Genomic DNA, 22,240 nt, shown 5'->3' with positions numbered 1-22,240 from the left:
CAACGCGGGAATTGAACCTGGGACCCTGGTGCTGTGAAGCAGCAGTGCTAACCACTGAGCCACCATGCTGTCCTTCTGTTGGGTTTTATTTTGGGTGTTGAATTTGGTTGGTTTAAACAGGATGTGCCTTGTGCGATAATGGCTCCTTGAGTCACTAAGATTTTCTTGTGGATTGGAAGAAGTTGTGGATGGGGTTAAAATAAAACAAAGACAATTTTAAAAAGACAAATAGGTTCAAAACAGTTTGGAGCAGTTTGGGACAAGTTGTGGTAAGTTACATGTCTAACTGCTCAACACCTAGCTTTTACATGAAACAATGTGTGGTCAGTGCTGCTCCACACATACCTTGCTTTGAACCGGTCTATCTTGTTTTACTTGTCTTGGTTTTATTTTAGGTGGTAAAAACAATGACTGCAGATGCTGGAAACCAGATTCTGGATCAGTGGTGCTGGAAGAGCACAGCAGTTCAGGCAGCATCCAACGAGCAACGAAATCGACGTTTCGGGCAAAAGCCCTTCATCAGGAATAAAGGCAGTGAGCCTGAAGCGTGGAGAGATAAGCTAGGGGAGGGCGTGGGTGGGGAGAGAGTAGCATAGAGTACAATAGGTGAGTGGGGGAGCAGAAGGTGATAAGTCAGGGAGGAGAGGGTGGAGTGGTCCACCTATCCACTCCACCCTCTCCTCCCTGACCTATCACCTTCATCTCCTCCCCCACTCTTGGTTTTATGTTAACCTCTTCCACAGTCACTTCAGGAATCTTACAATAAGTGAGAAAGGCAAAGCTTTTGGAATTGGCAAACAAGTTGACAAAACCTCTGGTTTACCGGTGTCTGTTATGAAAGGGAAGATAATTGGGGCAATCATGCTGCATTTACAATTGCCAGGAATGCCACTGGAATCTTTGAAAATGGCTAAAATTCAATTGCAAATGAAGCAGCTGGAATCAGAGGCAAAAGAAAAGGAAAGAATGGACCTAGCAATACAGAAAGAAACAAAAGAAAATGACACCATTTGAATTACGATTGAAAGCAGAGGAAGAAGAAAAAGGAGAGGAAGGTCCTGGCAGAAGAAAGGGAGATAAAGAGATAGAAGAAAGGTAGGAAGAGAGAGAAGAAAGGGGGAGAGAGTTTTTGAACATGAGGTTAGAACCGAAATGTCACAGTCTTCTTAAAATGGTACGGTAGAGGTGAAAAATAGGAGCGAATGATGAGGAGAGTGATTGAGTGCAACCCCATTGTAGCCAAAGGCTTGGTGGATCTGTTTAAATATATCCAAGCATTGCATAAGCTGACAAGAAGAATGTAGAAGCCAGTTTCATTTCAGTTGAAACAAAATGAAACAGCCGGTGACCACGTGGGTATTGAATGATCCAAACAAAGTTGTTTTATTTATGATTACTTACAGTGTGGAAACAGGCCCTTCGGCCCAACAAGTCCACACCGACCCGCTGAAGCGCAACCCACACACACCCATTCCCCTACATTTACCCCTAACACTACGGGCAATTTAGCACGGCCAATTCACCTGACCTGCACATTTTTTGGACTGTGGGAAGAAACCAGAGCACCCAGAGGAAACTCACGCAGACACGGGGAGAATGTGCAAACTCCACACAGACAGTTGCCTAAGGCGGGAATTGATCCCAAGTCTCTGGCACAGTGAGGCAGCAGTGCTAACCACTGTGTACCCACCAGTTCTTTCCTGGCTACCTTGTAACCCTCTAGAGCCCTGTCTGATCCTTGCTTCCTCAACCTTAAGTAAGCTTCCTTCTTCGTCTTGACTAGGTCTTCCACATCTCATCATCCAAGGTTCCTTCACCCTACCAACCCTTCCTTACCTCAGTGGGACAAACCTATCCAGCACAATCAGCAAGTGCTCCCTGAACAACCTCCATATTTCTGTCGTGCATTTCCCTAAGAATGTCTCTTTCCACTGGTAGGCATAGCTTGTGGAGGTATTTGCATCACTACCAGAGGAGGTATCTGAGGAGTATAATGAGGTGAAAAATCCCTCATGAAAAGTGCATTAGCCAGTACCAGAAGCCCACAGATAACATTTCGGGAATCTAACAGTAATTGAGCAGAGAACCTGGTCAAACATAGATTGAGTTTGAAAGGATCAAACCAAGTAATTTTGATAAATGAATAAAGGCATTGAAAAGCAGAGTTACTACTGGAAGATCAACTGCTGAAATGGCGGAGGATTAGGATTTGGTTCATAAGTCAAAGTCTATCTTCTGACATCAATTTCAATCTGCCAGGGATAGAAATTGGGGGAATAAAAAGAGAAACCCTCAGGTGGTAAGGGAAAAAGAAATCTCATTTAAGATGAAAAAGGTAGCTTACCACAGGGGAAAGAGAAAAAGCTGAGGTGTTTTCACTGCAACAAAGTATGCCAAATGAAGTCACAGTGTTGGTAGTTCAGAAAAAGCACTGGGAAGGCAGGTGTGGTAAAACAAGGTAAGCCAGTGAGTTTTGTTGTAGTGATCAAGCAAAACACAGTGAAAGCTAAGCAGCTGCAAAAAAAAAAGTGTACAACCTGATCAGTGGTTGGTCTCTTCAAAAGAATTTACTTGTGAGGATAAGGTTTACTCACAGATGCTAGGAGGAGCAGGTAAAGAAATTAAAATTTTAAGAGATGCAGGGGCAAGATAATCTTAAATGGCGTAATTCAGAAGTAGTATAGCAGAAAAGGTGGCAATATGTGGAACTCATGGTGAGAAGAGCAGTGTCCCATTATAAAAAGTGAGGGTTGGAGAGTCCAGTGCAAAGTGGTGAAATGGTGGTAGGAGTAATAAATTCACAGTTCCAAAAGGTAGAGTTTATCCATGGTAATGATATAGCTGAATCACAGATGGCAGTGATGCCTAGTGTGGTTGAAAAGCCAGTGGAAAAATCAGGTAACAGAGGTGTTACAGGACGCAGATTCTGGGATTTTTCCTAACTGTGGTGACAAGTCATAAAGGCACAGGTTGAAACAGGAGGAGAAATCAAAAGATAAGGAAGTTGAAGCTCAATTATCAGAAACTATGATTGATCAAATGGTCAAAGAATAAACAAGAACAGGTGGAGAAAAAGATGGATATTTTTAGTTCAGACAAATTAACTGAAATGTATTGGAAAGATGAAAAATAAAGCAGTTATATCAAAACACATACCTGAAGAATCTGAGCATATCCCAGACTGTTACTTTTTTAAAAATAACATCTTGATGAGAAAATGGAGACCATCACATATTCAGGCAGATAAGAAATGAGCAATTCTATAACCGCAGGGTTACAGAAAGGAGGTGTTGTGGGTAGCTCTTAAATTACTATTAGGTCATTTGGGAGTAAGAAAATCTCAAGCCAATATACAAAAACATTTATATTGACCTTGACTGCAAAAAGATGTGTTGACCTTTGCAGACATGTCATTCATGTCAGGTAATCGGAAAACTTCAGGCAGTGCTAAAACCAGCACCTGCATTTCAATAACCTTTTACAAGGGTCCTAATAGATTGCATAGGTTCCTTACCTAAAGTAAAGTGGAAAACTAGTACTTGTTCATCACAATTGACGTGATCACTAGATTTCCGGAGGCCAGTCCATTATGCAATATCATGGTTAAATGGATTGTTGAAACGTTACTCAAATTTTAACTAGATAGACTAAACACAGAGTCACAATCAGATCAGGGGCCAAATTTTACAACGTTATTCAAGAAGATTATGGACAGCTTAGGAATAAAACAATTCAAATCCACTGTGTACCATCCAGAATTGCAGGGAGCATTAAAACAGTGGCCTCAGAGTTGAAAGATCATGTTGACAACTTATAGCCAGAACTATCCAGAGGATTGAGATAAAGGAATTCCATTTCTATATTTTGCAATTATAGATGCTCCTAATAAATCAACTAAATTCAGTTTTTGGACGGGAGGTGAGAGAACCACTGAAATTCATTAAGGAGAAATTGGTGAGTCAGAGTTCAGAGGACACACATTTGGCCTAAATGTCACATTTTAGGGAAAGTTTAAGTAGAGCAGGTGAGGCAGCTGGCCAGCATTGAGAAGTAGGACAGCATGTGATGAAACAGGAAGCAGACAAGAAATCAAAAATTTGCAATTTTGCTATTGGAGATAAAGTTGGTGAAACTTTAATAGCATGGTGTAGTGGGCCTTACCAAATTGAAAGGAAATTGAGTGAGATGAATTAATTGATAAGAATCGAAGAGCGTGGTGCTGAAAAAGCAAAGCCGGTCAGACAGCATCCGACGAGTAGGAGTATCAACGTTTTGGGCATGAGCCCTTCATCATTCAGGTTTACACCTGAAACGTCAATTCTCCTGCTCCGCAGGCGCTGCCTGACCGGTTGTGCTTACCCAGCACCACACTCTTCCATTCTGATCTCCAGCATCTGCAGTCCTCACTTTTTCCTAATTGGTGAGAATACCAAATAGAGAGAAATCTCACAACGTATGAATTGAATGTGAATATGCTCAAAAAGAATTTTCATAGGGAAGGAAAGCAAAAGGAGAATATATGTTAGTGTTATAACAGAGTGAACAATTCACCACAGAGGTTTCTGACTTCTCAAATTAAATGGGACAATGAGGAAGTTCTCAAAAACTGGGATAAATTACTGAGTTACCTTCCAGGAGAAAACCAAAAAGACCTGAAAAAATTATTACAATCACATGAGGAAATGTGTGAGAATAAACTGGGAAGTGCTAATCTAATCAAGCATGATGTGGATGTAGGAAATGCCATTATAATTAAGCAACATCCTTATAGATTTAACTCTCAAGTTGGCACAGTTTCAAAGAGAGACTGAATGCACAGTCAAGGACAATATAAGCGAAGTGACTTGCAGTGAATGGAGCTCACCCATAGAAATGGTGCCAAAACCAGTTGGTTCCTAACAATTAGGCATGGACAACTGCAAAGTCAATGCAGTTACACATTCTGATTCTTATCCTATTCCACGTTTGGAAGACTAAATTGAGAAGGTCAGACAAGCAACTTATATTTCTAAGTTGGACTTACTCAGAGGATACTGGCAGGTACCTTTATCCAAAAGAGATAAGGAAATTTTGGCTTTTTTGATATCAAATAGGCTTAACCAGTTTAAAGTCATGAAAAATGCTACGAAAAATGTGCCAACGACATTTCAAAAATTAACCAACAAAATCATTTCTGGATTACCCACTGTGTAGTGTGCATTGATGACCTGGTGATTTTTAGTCACACATGGAAGGAACATTTGGAGCATCTATCAGAATTATTCAATTAACTTTGGGAAGCAGGCTTGCTGATAAAACTGGCTAAGAGCGAGCTCACAAAAGCCCAAGCTGTTCCTGGGCCATGCGATTAGACATGGAAAGATGGCCCACGGAACGTGAAAACAAAGGTTACTTGGCAGTTTCCATTGCGTACCATTGACGGAGAGGGAAGCACTAAGATTCTTGGGAATGAGTGATTTTCAGAGGTTCATACTGAATTTTAGCAGTGTGGTTGCTTCACTGACTGACAATGACAATTTCAGAAGACTTCAGTGGATGGGTGAACGTCAGAAGGCATTTGACGGCCTGAAAACCGTATTAACCACTGCCCAAGTGTGAGCCACACCTAGTTACGCAAAGCCATTCAAGCTGGCTCTCTATGCCAGTGATTTGGGTGTCAGTGCCATTATCTTGCATGATAATGAGGGGGATTCTTCCAGGAAATTAAATAATCATCAACAAATACATTCCATGATTGAGAAGGAAACCTTGAGCTTTGTGTTCACATTGCAACATTTCAACATTTATACGGAGTCTGAGACAATTGTAATATACTGATTATAACCCATTAAAAGATTTTGGAGGAACTGAAGGACAACAATTCCAAACTGTTTAGATGAAGCTTATTATTGCAGCCATTCAATTTGAAAATTATACACACGGCAGGGCGAGAGAATGTAATTGCCGATGCATTGCTGCAATTTTAATGAAGTCTGAGGCGTTTGGTGGAGGGGTTAAAACAGACCAAAATAGACTACAGTGTGAATGTTTGCATTCTTAGGGCCAAATGTATTGTAGCGTACTAATAGCACAAGACTAAAGCTTTTTTAGAAATTAAGCCATTTCTGTATGTCGATGGGTCTTTCTTTCAAAATGGGGCTGGGGGGGTGGTGATGGGTATCTCACATCCTCCCCCCGCCACAGAAGAGAGAGCAGCTGGTCCCCTTGGTTGAGGGGTCAATCATGAGGGGGCACAGTTAGGGTACAGGAAACTTGGCTAACAAAAATGGTCATTTTCACTGGGAATCTGGGATACATTGCCTGAAAAGGCAGTGCAGGCCAAAAACCATAACAAGGTATTTCAGTGAGCACTTCAAATATCATAGCATTCAAGGGGATGGTACCTGTGTAGGAAGTTGGGATTAGCACACCTTTACTGTAATGTTAGTGCTGACTCCATGGGCCAAAGGGCCTTTTCTGCACTGTATAACTATGACTCTAGATAACATTTTAAAAACAATTTTGGATTTACCAGAGCAAGGGATTTCTTGTGGAAATGTAACTGCAAAGTTAGAACTGAAATTAGGCCCATTTATTAATCTAGTTCATCAATCTCCATTTCTAGCATTTTTCTCCCTTGTGGGAAGGTAGTGCATTGGTAATGTCAATGGAGCCATAATCCAGACCCTCAGACCAATATTCTGGAGACATGCTTTCAAATCCCACTATAGCAGATGGTGGGACTTGAATTCAGCAAAACCTTGAATACAAGATTAGTCTAATGGGGGTATGGAACCAGTTGTGAAGAAGAGTCACTGGACTTAAAATGTTAGCTGTTGCTCTCTCCACAGATGTTGACAGTTGTGCTGAGTTTCACAGGTTGTTTCTATTTATGCAATATCTGTCAGTTGTTGTAAAACTCCATCAGGTTCATTACTGTCATTTCAGGGAAAGGAATCTGCTATCTCTACCCGATTTCAGCTAAATGTAGACCCCAGGTCCACAGCAAATTTGTTGATTCTTAAATACCCTTTTGAGCAATTATGGGTGGCCCAGTGAACAACACCCACATCACACCAAAGAATGAAAAGGTAAAACAAAATTAAAATTCCAAATCATCCAACCTTTTTTACCATCACTTATTCAAAAATTTATTAATTTGCAAAAAAAAATCCACGCAAATACAAGAAAAACCACAAAGCGTAAAGGGACTGTTTTCTGCTACACCCAAGTGTTTGGCAGACACCTGTGCGGTTTATTTTAGCCTGGGGATATCAGAGACACTCATTAGCTGTGGGGCCCACAGCTCACTGAGATTTATGGCTCTGTTTTTCTCCAACTCTTGTGCTGTATCAGAGATTGACCTCGTGAAGAGGCAAGCCAACACCCAAAAGGTTGAGTGTGAACACAGGTAGGCAGAATCTTGTGCTTGTATGTAACAATGTGACCAAGTGTTCACTACATGACAATGGTGGAAGCTGTAATGAATTTACTCAATGTTCTGTAATGGTACTTGTGACTGGCAACTAAAACAAATGTATTTCTACTCTAATGAGTGGGTTAAATACTCCTTCCGCATTTTATGATTTTGCATTCTGTTCTGGAAATGATAGAACAATTTCATTGCAGAGTAAGACCGTAATTCAGAAGATCAGATGAAGGTCATTCAGGCTATCAAGTCTGATTCACCATTCAATAAGACCATAGCTAACTGAATGAAGGGAGCAAAAGGAAGACTTTTAACAGCCAGGTTGAAATGCAAAACAACTCCTTTTAACTTTTCAAAATACTTTTCTAGGATGTGGGAGTCATTGGCAAGGCCAGTTTTTGTTGCAGGTCTCCAATTGCCCCTGGAATTGCCACATTTTCAGTGGGTAGTTAAAAGTCAGCGACATTGCTGTGGATTTGGAGTCACAGAGACAGCAGACCTCTTCCCTAAAGGACACAAGTGAAGCTCTCGAGTTTTTAAGAACAGTTTGGTTGTTTTATGGTCACAGTTAATGAGATTACCATTTTCTACTAGATTTGGTTTTTTTTTTAAACTGAAATCCCTTCCGGTGCCAGAGATGTGAACTCCGGGTTTGCAGTAAGAGCGCAGGCCTCTGAACTCCAGACCCAGTAACATTCCTGCAATGTACTGCTTTCCCTTGTTAATACACTGTCCCAAATAGATCAAACATACTATCGCATCAGTTCAGCTATTTGGATGTGATCTTTGCACGCCCAGCGGACCTACCCATTGTTTTTGGGTGTACCTCCAGCCTTCTTACTACCTACTGTTATTTTGGCTACTGAATGTTTAGAACATGAACATATGTGCTGTGACACGGATTGCCAACAGGAGGGATGTAAGTAGTGACAGCAAACACAGATTCTTCCATCCAGCTGGACATTAAATGATGAGCTTTAACATCCTTCTTGGCAATACAGGGCATCACAGTAAGGCTTCCATTGAAGTCCACACTTGTTGCAGGAGAGATAAAAGATGCTAAGCAGGACCAGGACACAATGGACCAAACAAGAAGACTTCCACCTGTGTCTCACACAGCAGACAGACCGCCACTCACCACAGAGACAGTCCAACCAATGATCGCTCACTACAGAGACAAAATGACCAATTCACCACTCCCCACAGGAACAGCCTGACCAATTCCCAATCTTCACAGAAAGAGACTAACCAATCAGCACTTGGATCAGCACTGATTGGTTAAGCTCCTCATTGGTCAAAGCATTGTGGGGCCATCCTCAGCCTCCGAGGCCTTTACCTTCCTTAAAGGAGGGGCAACTCCCACTGACAACACACATTGCTCGGGCATGATTATCCCATCCTCTTCTCTGCTCACCTCATTGGTACCATCATTAGCATTGACAAACATGGCCTTCCAGCCCTCAGGGAGAGTGGAACTGTCGATGGCGTATCCATGGTTCTGGGCAGTGATGAATGCCTGGCCATTCATTACATTCATCACTGGCTGGTTCTGTCCCCTAAGTGAGAGAAATTGTAGTTGGGAAACAGGCATTTTCACAAATGAGCAAACCTTCCCAGCAAGAATATTTTCCACAAGCTGCCTTGCTACTAAGCCCACGAGGTGGTCAAGTGGGAGGTGCAGCACTGACCTCTGTATTGTGCTCCAATTCCTTGCACAAAGGGAGATGGGAACGTAGTTTTGACCTCAGCTAGAACAGAAAAGTTAACACCAAGACAAATAATAGCGCACCCCTTCTTGGCAATGTGCCAAGAAAATTAAGTGAGAAGTGTTGAAATTTGACTGGATGCTTAGTGAGAAACAAGTTTAGGCAATTTCAGCCCGCTTCCTCATTGGCTACAATCCAACATTAAACAGAAAGAATTACAGCACCCAACCAGATCAATGTCAGTCCTTGATAAATCACAGTCTTTGACAACCTGGTCAACTATTTGCAATTCAAATGTGCTGTCTATATCTGAACTGGCCTATATAAGACTCCAGACCTACAGCAATATATTTGATTCTTAACTGTCCCCTGGGTAAGTAGGGAAGGTCAATTAGTACTGGCCTAGCCAATGGTTTAACATCCTGTGAACGAATAATAATTTCCCTGCCGAGGAATTTACAACAGTTTATTTTCGCTATACCCTTCCAAACAACCTTCCTTCAGGGCAATGATTGGGCTGGGTGTTCCACGATCCACCCAGAAGCCTTACCCAATATCCAGGTGATTCAGGTCTAGTGACATTGCCACCATTCAGGGGTAGGTCACGTGTTGTAGAATTGGGCTCAAGGAGGTACGGCAGTGGTAGGTAGAAACCTCATTCGCTCACAAACAGGAATGAAGCAGTTTGTCGGGTTGCGGGGGGAGTTGTGAGGCAGGGAGCTAAACTTCCAGTAGCTGGAAGAGTCCCATTCTGGATGGTCGTGCTGAATTCACAAGTTGACACGGTGGGGAAGGCTGCTCATTCAGCAACATGGGAAATACACATTATTATTAGCGAGTGTCAAGGTGTCTTTGTCCATAGGAAATCGCGTCTCACTAACTTGACTAAGATTTTTGCAGAAGTGACAAAGAAGACTGATGAAGGCAGAGTGCTAGACATTGTCTATATGGATTTCAGCAAAGTGTTTGGTTAGGTTTCGCATGGTAGCCTACTTAGCAAGGTTAGATCACATGGAATCCAGGGATAGTTAGCCAAGTGGATACAAAATTGGCTTAAAGGCAGCTGACAGAATGGTGATGGAGGATTGGTTTCCAGACTGGAGGCCTGTGACCAGTGGTGTGCCACAAGGATCAGTGGTGGGTCGACTGCTTTCCATCATTTATATAAATGATTTTGATGTGAATATAGGAGGTAAGGCTTATAAGTTTGCAGATGAGTAAGCTTACATCACCAAAATTGTGGTGTAGTAGACTGTGAAAAAAGGGTACAGGAGAACACAACGGGACCTTGATCAAATGGGCAAATTGGCCAAGGAGTGACAGTGGGAGTTTAATTTAGATAAATATGACATGCTGCACTTTGGTAAGGCAAATCAGCGCAGGGCTTATGCACTTCATGGTAGGGCCCTGGGGAATGTTGCCAAACAAAGGGACATGGAAGGATGGGGTAGGGTGGGGTGGGGTGAGAAGGGTGCAGATGCATAGTTCCTTGAAAGTGGAGTCACAGGTACACAGGGTGATGAAAGTGGCATTTGGCATGCTCGTCCTCATTGGTCAGTGTATTGAATATAGGAGTTAAGATGTCACGTTGGGGCTGTACAGGTCACTGGTGAGTCGAGAGTGGAGTGCTGGAAAAACATAGCAGGTCAGGCAGTATCCGAGGTACAAGAGAATTGACATTTCAGGCAAGAGCCTTCATCAGGACATTGATAAGGCCACTGTTTTCAATTCTGGTCTCCCAGCTCTAGGAAAGATCAATGTTTAAGAAAAAGTTTTAAAGAGAAACTTGGAAACTACAAGCCTGAGTGTCTGACTTTGGTTGTGGGTAAATTGTTGTATAAAAGATAGGATTTATAGACAATTAGAGAGGCAAAAAATTGATTAGGGACAGTCAGCATCGTTTTGGGCAAGGAAAACAGTGTCTCACAAACTTGAAAAGAGTTTTTTTGAGGAAGTTACCAAAAAAGGGTTGATGAGGGCAATGCAGTAGACATTGTTTACTTAGACTTTAGTAAAGCCTTCGACAAGGATCTGCATGGTCGACTCATTAGCAAAGTTAGATCACATGAGATTCAAGGCAAGATTGCCAATTGGATAGATAATTGGCTTAATAGCAGGAGTCAGAGTGTTGGTGGAGGATTGCTTTTCAGACTGGAGTCCTCTTACCAGCGGTGTTCCGCAGGGATCAGTTCTGGGTCCTCTTTTGTTTATCGTTTATATAAATGATTTGGATGAATTGCTAAGATCTTCTTCCCAGGTAAGGGGACTCCAAAACTATAGGGCGTAGGTTTAAGATGTGAGGGAATAGGTTTGAAAGGAACCCAAGGGGCAACTGTTTCATGCAGGGCATGATGGAATGAGCTGCCAGAGGAAGTGGTAGAGACAGTTAAATTACAATATTTAAAAAAGGCATCTGGATGGATGCCTGAATAAGAAAGATTTCGAGCGGTATAGGCCAAATGCTGGTAAATGGGACCAGAACAATTGAGGATATCTGGCCAGCATGGACAAGTTGGACCGAAAGATCTGTTTCTGTGCTGTATAGCTCCAACTCTACTCTCAGGACCTCATTCCCAGGCACCCCCATCCTCCCTCAGTTGCTCCCTGGGATCCCTCCCCTCAAATCACTCCCAGGACCAACATCCAAACTCAATCAGAGGCCTCCACCCTCACTCTCACACACGCCAACTCCCTGGGCACTCTCTTCAGGCCCTTGACCTCACTCCCAGGGAACCTCCCATAATCCTGGGGCTTACCACCCTCACTCCCAAAACCCTCCCTTCCCTCACTCTTGGGCAGCCCTTTGATTTCCAAAGCCCAACCCCTTTCTCTCAAGGCACCCCACCCACTCTCCTCCGGTTGCATCTCATTCTAGCCTCTCCCTCACCCACTCTCACCGATACCAACTCAGACCTAACCACAGACAGCGAGCTGTGGAAAGGAGAATAATACACTGCTGCAAGAACAGGTCTCGGCTCCAAAGTTTCTCATACCTGTTTCCCATTGGCAGTTTGTAGCAGTTGGCACCAGCAGCTAAGGCAGTCAACTGGTTGCCCATACAAATCCCAAACACTGGCTCTGGACGATTGCTTTTAATCACCTAAAACAGGATATAAAAACAACACCCATCGGTTACAGGGCAAGGACAGTGTGCTTCACTCAAACACGCATCCAGTAGCATGCACAATCAACATTGTAGCTGCTCATACAAGAGAATCATTTTGTTGGCAATTACTCAGAGCAAGAAAGCAGCTTTCACTGGATGGTACTTAGCTCACACCTTGTGGACATTGGCGATCAGTTGCTTTGCCAGAGTGGGATCTCCCGGGCCATTGGATAGAAAGAGTCCATCATACTCCATGTTGCTGAAGTCATAGTTCCACGGGACTAAATGCAGTTCAACCCCTCTCTGGAAAACCAATCATAGCATTCATTACTACACTGCTATCCAGTATTACATTATCATTCATTCCGGAATTACCATCCATTCCGAAATAATCATTCACTAAAACCCTCCATCAGACTCAAACATAAACTCAAAAGACACAGACCAGTGCCAGTCACCATCACAATTTCTTCTAAACCACAAACCACTGCCAGTCAAAAAAGAGAGATCGTTGCATTGACATAGCTGTGGTCTGAAAAGTGACGTTTTACAGAAATACGAGAATTCCGACATGGAAGTAAGATACTGTAATCATCACAGAAACATGGTTGAGGGAAGGGCTAGACTGGCAACTCAACATTCCGGGGTATAGGATCTTTAGGCGAGACAGAGGAAAGTGTAAAAATGGTGGTGGTGCAATAGTATTAATTAAGGAGCCAATTACTGCCATAAAGAGAGAGATGATATCTTGGAAAGGTCCCCAAACAAGGCTTTGTGGGTAGAACTTAGGAGTGTTAAGGGGGTAGCCACTCTATCAGGAGCGTATTACAGGCCTGCAAAGAGTCAGTGGGAAATAGAGGAGCAAATGTGTAAACTGTTCACAGAGGTGCCCAAGAGTAATAATTGGGTAACTGTACCAGGGGATTTTAACTTTCCTAACCTAAGTTGGGCTAGGTCATCCTGTTAACGGTTTACAGGGGACATATTTCTTGAAACATATCTAGGGGAGTTTTCCTGTATCAAAATGGGACAACGCAGTGTTGGATCTGGTTCTTAGGAAAGAAGTCAGACAAGCGGGAATAATGTTTTAGCTACAGCGATTACAGCATGGTAAGGCTCAAATTTGTTCTGCATGAAGAAAAAGGTAAAATTACAAAGGGTCTGTCTGCAGTTGGGGGGAGGGAAAAAAGAGAGAGAGGGCCATTCAAAAAGGAGTTGGGATTGTCTTGGTCCAACATGTACACTTCAGACAGAAGTACAGCAGCAATAAGTTCAGAGAACCTTGGATGTCTAAGATAATTCAGAACTGGAAGAGAAGGGCTTTTAGCAAGCTCAAAGAGAGCAAGTGAGCTGCGACTGAATAGTGGAAGTGCAGGGAATTTAAGAAAGCAATTAGAAGAGCAAAAAGGGGGCATGGTAAAGAACCTATGAACAGGATTAGAGAGAATCCCAAGGTATTTTATAAAAACATTAAAGGGAAAAGGAAGAGTAGAGCCTATTAGAGGGACAAGGGGGACAACCTGTGAGTGAAGCCACATAATATTGGAAGGGCGTTAAATGATTACTTCTCTCTGCCTTCACTCTGGAAAAGGAGTACGTAGGTATGGAATTCAGGAAAAAAAGAACTGTGAAGAACTTTCACAGTTTGACATAGAAAATGGGCACGTATCAGAGGCTCTGTTGGGATTAAAAACGGGCAAATTCCTTTGCCCAGGTGAACTGCAACCCAGTCTGCTGTGGAGGCGAACAGGAAATTGCAGGCCACAAATGTTTCATTCCTCTCAGGCCACAGGTGAAGTGCTAGAAGACTGGAAGATGGCTAATGTGGTTCCACTCTTCAAGAAGGGTGGTAGAGATAACCAAGAAATTACAGACCAGTGAATCTGCCTCCAACTGGCGTAAACCTATTGGAGAAAATTCTCAAGGACCGAATTAATACTCACTTGGAAAGGAATGGGTTAATTGGGAAGGGTCAGCATACCTTTGGTCAAATTTATTAGAAATTTTTGAAAAATGTGATCACTTGTGTGGTCGAGGGAAGTTCAGTTGATGCAGTTTATGTGGACTTTAGCGAAGCTTTTGACAAGGTGCCACTGATTAAGAAAGTGAAAGCACGTGGAATTCAGGGAAACTTGACAAGCTGGATCAGAAACTGGCTTAGTGGTAGGATATAAAGGATAGTGGTAGAAAACTGCTAGAGTAACTGGAGACCAGTGTCCAGTGTTGTACCACAGGCATCAGTACTTTGTTATGTACGTAAATGATAGAGATGAAAATGTGGGGGAAAACATTAAGCAAATTTGCAGATAACACCAAAATTGGTAAAGTGGGTAATGGTTGTAGGTTACAGTGAGATATAAATGGGTTAGTCAGATGGACAGGCCAATGGCAGATGGTATTTAATCCTGATAAGTGTGAGGTGATGCAGTTTGAATAAGAAACGAGATGAGGGAGCATTTAAATGAATGGCAGAATACTGCGCAGCTTAGGAGGAGGACAGGGATCTAGGAGTAATTGTTCACAGATCCCTGAAGATGGCAGAGATAAAAATAGGATAGTTAGGAAGGCATATGGGATACTTGCTTTCACCAGTCATGGCATAGAGTACAACAGCAAAGAGGTAATGCTGGAGTTGTACAGAGCTTTAGCTCGGCCACAGCGAGAGTGCTGTGTGCAGTTCTGGTCACCTCTCTGCAAGACAGATGTGACAGCACTAGAGAGCAGGTTCACCAGGATTTTGCCTGGAATAGAGAAATTGAGCTATAAAAGGAGGAGAGATTAGATAGGCTTGGATTGTTTTTATTTAGAGTAGAGAAGACTAAAGGGAGACACGATTGAGGTGTATGAGATTATGACGGACATGGACAGGGTGAATAACAGAGCAGGTGTTCCCCTTGGTTGAGGTGTCAATCACAAGAGAGTATACTTTCAGGATAAGGAGCAGAAAATTCAGAGGGAATTTAGGAAGAAAAGTTTTTCATTCTGCGGGAGGTGGGAATGTGGAATGCACTGTCTAGGAAGGTAGTGGAGGCCTTACAACCTTTTAAAAAAGGTATTTGGATGAGCCCTTCAAATATCATAACATTCAAAGATGTGGGACAAGTGTAGGAAATTGGGAGTAGCGTGCCTTTACTGTCAGTTATGTTAGTAGACTCAATGAGCCTGAAGGAACTTTTCTGCACTGTATGAATCTAGGAATGTCTCCTAGCTTTGGTCGACTTATACGTGCTCTGGATAAATCTTAAACCTCACCTTCAACCGCACAACAGGAATCAAAGATATTTTTAAAATCCTGCTATAAATGATACTGGAGGCTCCCCAACTACTATCACCCTGGACCTAGATTGCAAGTACAAAGTGCTGTTACTCGAGAGGCTGGCTGACAGACGGAAATTGATACCTTCACAAGAAGTCGGATTATGTTGTGCTTTATGCCACAGTCCACTGCCACAATCTTGATTGGATTCCCTTTGCCGTAGACTTTAATTTCCTGTCAAAATACAGTAAGCTTGTCACAGTCATCACCCTTAATTCAGAGCTGGAAAAACATTAATGGCATCACATCAGATTTAAAAATCACTTTACACACTGTTTACTCCAACAGACAAACTGACAATAGCGTTCGATATTCACTGCCCTTGTTGAAGAATTTCACAGCACGGTGGCATAGTGGGTAGCACTGCTGCCTCACAGCGCCAAAGACCCGGGTTCAATTCCCGACTCAGGCGACTGACTGTGTGGAGTTTGCACATTCTCCCTGTGTCTGCGTGGGTTTCCTCCGGGTGCTCTGGTTTCCTCACACACTCCAAAAATGTGCAGGTTAGGTGAATTGGCCATGCTAAATTGCCAGTAGTGTTAGGTGCAGGGGTAAAATGTATGGGTCTGGGTGGGTGTGCTTTGGCGGGTCGGTGTGGACTTGTTGGGCTGAAGGGCCTGTTTCCACACTGTAAGTAATCTAATCTAATAAAACATCATAGCCATCAGGTTAACTTCAGTTCTCAGCCACAACCTAATAACAGAAGTGGGCATTAAAGGGCTCCTTTATATCCTGAGCCCCAAAAATGGCAGCATCCCATGCCCACTGTAGGCTGTTGCCCCCATTCCGCAGGTAAAACCCAAACCTTCTCAAGATCTGCCATACTTCCATCCCCATTGCCTAGGCTCCCTACACCACACTGTACCCTACACCTCATGTTTCCACCCCCTCCCCAGACCCCAAACAACAGAACCATCCTGCAATCAACCTTTGACAAACACAAAAGACGCAGGAGTAGGCCATTCAGCCGCTCTCAAGCCACAACTCCTTTATTGTGTCAGGAGAAAGTGATGACTGTAGATGCTGGAGATCAGAGTCAAGAGGGTGGTGCTGGAAAAGCACAGCAGGTTAGGCAGCATCCAAGGAGCAAGAGAACCAATGTTTTGGGAATCAGGCCTTCATTAGGAATGTGTTGGGGGAGGCCCAAGGGGGCTGAGAAATAAATAGGAGGTGGGGGGGGAGTAGGAAGATCACTTGGAAGGCAATAGGTGGATACAGGTGAGAGGGGTGACAGTGATAGGTCGGAACGGAGGATGGAGCAGATAGGTGGGAAGGAAGATGGGCAGGAGGGAGAAGTTCAAGAGGGCGGTGCCAAGTTGGAGGGTTAGATTTGGGATAAGGTGGAGGGAGGGGAGATGAGGAAACTGGTGAAAATCGATATTGATGCCGTGTAGTTGGAGGGTCCCTAGGCGGAAGATGAGGCATTCTTCCTCCAGGCTTCCTGCAGGTCCTGGGCCTCCTCCACCACTACATTCCAGCCACTCGGAGGAAGAACGCCTCATCTTCCGCTGAGGGACTCTCCAACCACACGGCATCAACATCAATTTCAGCAGTTTCCTCATCTCCCCTCTCCCCCACCTTATCCTAGATCTAATCCTCCAATTAGGCACCGCCCTCTTGAACCTTTCCCACCTGTCTACTTTCCTTCCCACCTATCCACTCCAACCAATCACCATCACCCCCCCACCTGCATCTTCCAAGCTATCTTTCCCCCAGCGCAACTCCCCTCTGATCTATTTCTCAGCCCCCTTGGGCACTCCCCACCTCCCCCCCCACCAACTCCCCCTACATTCAGTATGAATGTGCCTGACATGTCGATTCTCCTGCTCCTCAGATGCTGCCTGACCTGTTGTGTTTTTCCAGCACCACACACTTTGATTCCTTTATTGTGCCAGCTGAGCATAGCCATCAATTCCCTGATATTTCAAAAACATGGTGGCTCAGTGGTTAGCACTGCTGCCTCACAACACCAAGGACCAGAGTTCGATTCCTGCCTTGGGGCACTGTCTGTGTGGAGTTTGCACACTCTCCCCACGTCTGCGTGGGTTTCCCCCCGGTGTTCCAGTTTCCTCCCACAATCCAAAGATGTGCAGTTCAAGTGACTTGGCCGTGCTAAATTGTCCATAGTGTAAGGTGCAGTAGTCAGGGGTTAATGTAGGGTAAGGGAATGGGTCTGGGTGGGTTACTCTTCAGAGGGTCGGTCTGGACTTGTTGGACCGAAGGGCATGTTCCATACTGTAGGAGGTCTAATCTAAAAACAAATTCCACTTCTTTGAACTCTTTTTTTTTTGAAAAACACTTTCAGTGATCTAGCCTTCTGGGTCAGAGAGTTCCTTTGGGGAAAAGAAATTCCTTCACATCTTAGTTTTAAAGAGTGCTTCTTTATTCTGTAATTGTGCCCTTAGTTCAAGATTCAAGAAGGATTTACAAACTCTCTCAAAAAGTGTCAGAGTTAAATAAGAAGCTGGGCCCCGACAAGTTCCTTAAAAACCAAACGCACCTTTGTTGATATTTCTGCCATCAGGTTTCGCAGGTTGGGATCCACAAACTCTACAGGATCACCTTCAAACTCAATTTTTCCGAGGATTGTTCCCTGTGAAGAATTTTAATGAAATGCATGAAGGAGCCAGAAGGTGAACAAATGTGTTGCGAATAGATACAAAACAGCCAACAGACTGGTTACCTTATCACGGACAATCTTAGTGAGCATTCTGGTGTCAATTCCGTAAAGAGCCGGGATCTGTACAAAACAAAAAAAAACATTCAAATGCCCAGCTTCATCAGCAAAGCATAATGTCCAAGCTTCAGTTCGTTCCCAAATTCATCTATTCCCCAGCAGTCATGTTGATATCCCATTTTGGAGTTACCCTGTGGTCTAAATAATCCAGATCTCTCAGCTGCTGAGAGTTTGGCAATTTCTCAAGGAGTCAAGATCAGAGTGGTGCTGGAAAAGCACAGCAGGTCAGGCAGCATCCGAAGAGCAGGAGAATCAACGTTTCAGGCAAAAGCCGTTCATTTCCTGATGAAGAGCTTTTGCCCGAAATGTCGATTTTCCTGCTCCTTGGATACTGCCTGACCTGCTGTGCTTTTCCAGCACCACACTAATCTTGACTCTCATCTCCAGCATCTGCAGTACCCACTTCTGCCTAATCTCTCAAGGAGTACAGCCGCGTTGTTTCAACTATACACAGGCCTGACCTTCAGGCCCATGATCATTAGGTAACCAATTAAAGCAGCCCCTGATACAGACACACTGGAGAGGGCCCTCTCAGGTTGTGAAATCGCTGGCTTTTTGTTTTAGCAGTACTTTAGACATTGCTTAAACAGAGAAAGATTGTAAAATTCCCAGGTGCAGAGTGGTCTAGGTGTTCTAGCGCATAAGTCACACAAAAATTGCATAATGGTACAGCACACAATCAAAAAAGTCAATGGGACACTATCCATTAATCGTGCAGGAATTGAATATAAAAGCAAGGATGCTACACCTCAGTAACACAGAGCATTAGTGAGAGCAGATCTTAAATACGGAGTGCAGTTTTGGTCTCCTGACTTAAGTTTAGAGGTTGTTTGCTCAATTGATACCCGGAATGAACAGGTTGTCTTATGACAAAAGATTGAAGTTAAAAATCACACAACACCAGATTATAGTCCAACAGGTTTAATTGGAAGCACTAGCTTTCACAGCACTGCTCCTTCTGAAAGCTAGTGCTTCCCATTAAACCTGTTGAACTATAACCTGGTGTTGTGTGATTTTTAACTTTGCACACCCCAGTCCAACACCGGCATCTCCAAATCGAGAAAAGATTGGAGAGACTGGAGCTGGATTCCCTGGAGTTCAGAAAATGAGGGGTGATTTGACGGTGTTTAAGGATTCTGAATGATCTTGACGAGGTGAACATGGAAAGGATGTCTCCTCCTGTGACTCACTCCTGAATTTGTCAACACTGTTTCAAAATGAGGGCCACCCTTTCAGTTCAGAGATGTTTTAAATCCATCCTGGAGTATGGAAATGCCTTGAAGCTCTGTCTCTGATGGCAGTGGAGGTGTAAATCATTGAATAATTCTAAGAGCAGTATAGATTTTGTCAGGCAGGCAAATCAAAGATAATTTGGGATAGATGGGAATGTGGAATTCAAAGCACAAACTAGTCGCCCATGATCTTAATGAATGGTACAGGGGTCAAATATTCTACTTCTGCTTGCAGCTTGTACGACACGGCGTCAAAAGTATTCAACTAACCTCCAGCTCACTGTCCAATTAATTTGAGATCAACTGGATATGGGGAAAAGGCAGGAAATTAGCAATAGATCGGAGAACCAGTGCAGACACGATGGACCGAATGGCCTCTTTCTGAGGTGTACCAATTCTGTGATTTAATTTACAGAGTCTCACAATTTCAAAAGGACAATACTTCAGCTACAAAACATGGCTCCATTGCCTGGGAGCCAAGGGACACGGGAAGAAATTTGCCAATCATATTCCTGATCACGAAACTTTAGATTAGATTGGATTAGATTAAATTAGATTAGATTACTTACAGTGTGGAAACAGGCCCTTCGGCCCAACAAGTCCACACCGACCCACTGAAATGTAACCCACCCCTACATTTACCCCTTCACCTAACACTACGGGCAATTTATCAAGGCCAATTCACCTAACCTGCGCATCATTGGACTGTGGGAGGAAACCGGAACACCCGGAGGAGGAAACCCACACAAACACGGGGAGAATGTGCAAACTCCACACAGTCAGTCGCCTGAGACGGGAATTGAACCCGGGTCTCTGGCACTGTGAGGCAGCAGTGCTAACCACTGTGCCACCGTGCTGCCCAAATGTAGAAACTGTAGAAAGTGAAGGGAGAAGAACAGAACTCTGCTCCTCATTCCACTGGAAGGCTTGGTTTGTTTCCACAGAGCAAGGGTATATTTTGTAATGACGGTCAAGGCCCTGCACAACTTGGCACTCAGACAATTTCCCGCAGGACAACCAGAACTTCAGTATCTGAGCATAGAGTGACTGCCTGCCCCACTCAGCTGGTAGGGACATGCTGACCACTGCTAATTTTATCAACAACCTTTTGATAAATAAACGGACACAACAGGCAGCATGGTGGCTCAGTGGTTAGCACTGCTGCCTCACAGCACCAGGGACCTGGGCTCAATTCCAGCGTTGGGTGACTGTCTGTGGGAGTTTGCACATTCTATACATGGGTTGCCTCAGAGTGCTCTGGTTTTTTCCCCACAGTCCAAAGATGTGCAGTTTAGGTGGATTGGTCATTGTAAATTACCCATAGTATCTAGGGATGTGCAGGGTTACTGGGATTGAGTCTGGGTGGGATGCTCTTCGGAGGGTCAGTGCAGGCTCAAATGGGCCGAATGGCTTACTTCCACACTTTAGAGATTCTATGGTAACAGTAAAACGAAAAAAATCTCTTCCACAGGGAACCTCTCATATTGCAGTGAGTCTCCTGGCCAGCCAAAAACAAGTGGAAACTGCATCCCCACAACCACCTCAATATTAAAAGACTCCAGGCTCTTGCTATCAGCAAGTGTCACCCACAGAGTCATACACAGATTGGCACTGAACTAAGACAGGTCAGGGCTATGTCTGGACGAAACACTAGAAGTGGCAGGACAAGTATTTTTAAAGGGAACCTTTATAAGTAAGGCAGAGGGAAGCAAAGCAAGGACATTCCAGTGAAACTGTATAACAAACAGATGGCCCACACTCAGCTGGAGTGTTATGTCTGGTTCTGGGCACCATACTTTAGGAAGGACATGAAGGGTTTAGAGAGATGCTAGAAAAAATACACAGGGATGGCTTTCAGGAAGGGGGAACCTCAGTTCATTAAATTGATGAGACACATCGCTACTGTTCTCCTAGGAGGAACGACTGGGGGCGGGGGTTGTTTGTTACAATTTTTCAAAATCAGGAAGGGCCTGAACCCAGCAGGGAGAAACTATTACCTGACGCAGAAGGGACATGGAACTGGAGGGAACAGTTCCAAGATGATTGGCAAAAAAAAATTCTGAAGAAACCTTGTTTTTGATGCAGGGGATGGTTACGATTAGGAACGCACTGCCTGAGTGTCGGGGGAGGTGGGTTCAATCAAGGCTTCCACTGGAACTGGATAAACAGCTAAAAGGTAAATCTCTGCAGAGTTCTGGAGAGGGCAGGAGAGATAGTGGATCTGATGAGTTGCTTTGGCAGACCAAAAGCCATTCTATCATTCAGGATTAGGCTACAGACTCTAGGATTACAGAATGGGTTTTTCACTGATTAATAACCTAATATACTTGCCCTCACATCTAGCTCCCACTACACAGTAGAGACGGGAACAAACTCCAACAAACACATTACCTTTTTTATAAAAAACTTCTCCCCTCACTTCTCTCTTTTGCTGGGGATCATACATCCTTGAAACTAGCCACAAACAGCAGAAGACAGACCAAATGGATCTTGAGTCGTACCTCAAAGAGAGTGCATGGGAGGGATGAGAACAAGAGAGGAATCAAACCATACCTTTTCTTCACATAACCACTCGCCCAGGGACTTAACAGAGTTCCAGTGACTATAGTCATGGCTGTAATCCTGCACCAGCAATCCAGAAACCTGGAAAAGAACATCATAAACAATTATTCCAAACATCTGGCCCGAACCCTATCTCAGCCAGGAGAGGAATCTCGCCTCTGCTATCGGTGCTA

The 22,240-nt window shown here is 43.7% G+C and overlaps 1 protein-coding gene across 1 annotated transcript in view; it reads right to left on the bottom strand.

Moving 5' to 3' along the window:
- The window catches only part of cps1 (carbamoyl-phosphate synthase 1, mitochondrial), a 183,387-nt gene that overhangs the window by 115,708 nt on the left and 45,439 nt on the right, over nucleotides 1-22,240 (bottom strand). The window contains exons 4-10 of the mRNA XM_060827706.1: nucleotides 22,059-22,148; nucleotides 18,220-18,276; nucleotides 18,037-18,129; nucleotides 15,621-15,710; nucleotides 12,395-12,523; nucleotides 12,108-12,214; nucleotides 8,823-8,964 (exon numbers count right to left, since the gene is read on the bottom strand). Coding sequence (XP_060683689.1) covers nucleotides 8,823-8,964; nucleotides 12,108-12,214; nucleotides 12,395-12,523; nucleotides 15,621-15,710; nucleotides 18,037-18,129; nucleotides 18,220-18,276; nucleotides 22,059-22,148 — 708 coding nt within the window. The remainder of the gene's footprint in view (nucleotides 1-8,822; nucleotides 8,965-12,107; nucleotides 12,215-12,394; nucleotides 12,524-15,620; nucleotides 15,711-18,036; nucleotides 18,130-18,219; nucleotides 18,277-22,058; nucleotides 22,149-22,240) is intronic.

Source organism: Hemiscyllium ocellatum, chromosome 7 (assembly GCF_020745735.1).
Source record: "Hemiscyllium ocellatum isolate sHemOce1 chromosome 7, sHemOce1.pat.X.cur, whole genome shotgun sequence".
NCBI classification, from domain to species: Eukaryota; Metazoa; Chordata; class Chondrichthyes; order Orectolobiformes; family Hemiscylliidae; genus Hemiscyllium; species Hemiscyllium ocellatum.
Note: the sequence above shows the minus strand (reverse complement) of the source record. Positions and strands in the feature narration are given on the sequence as shown.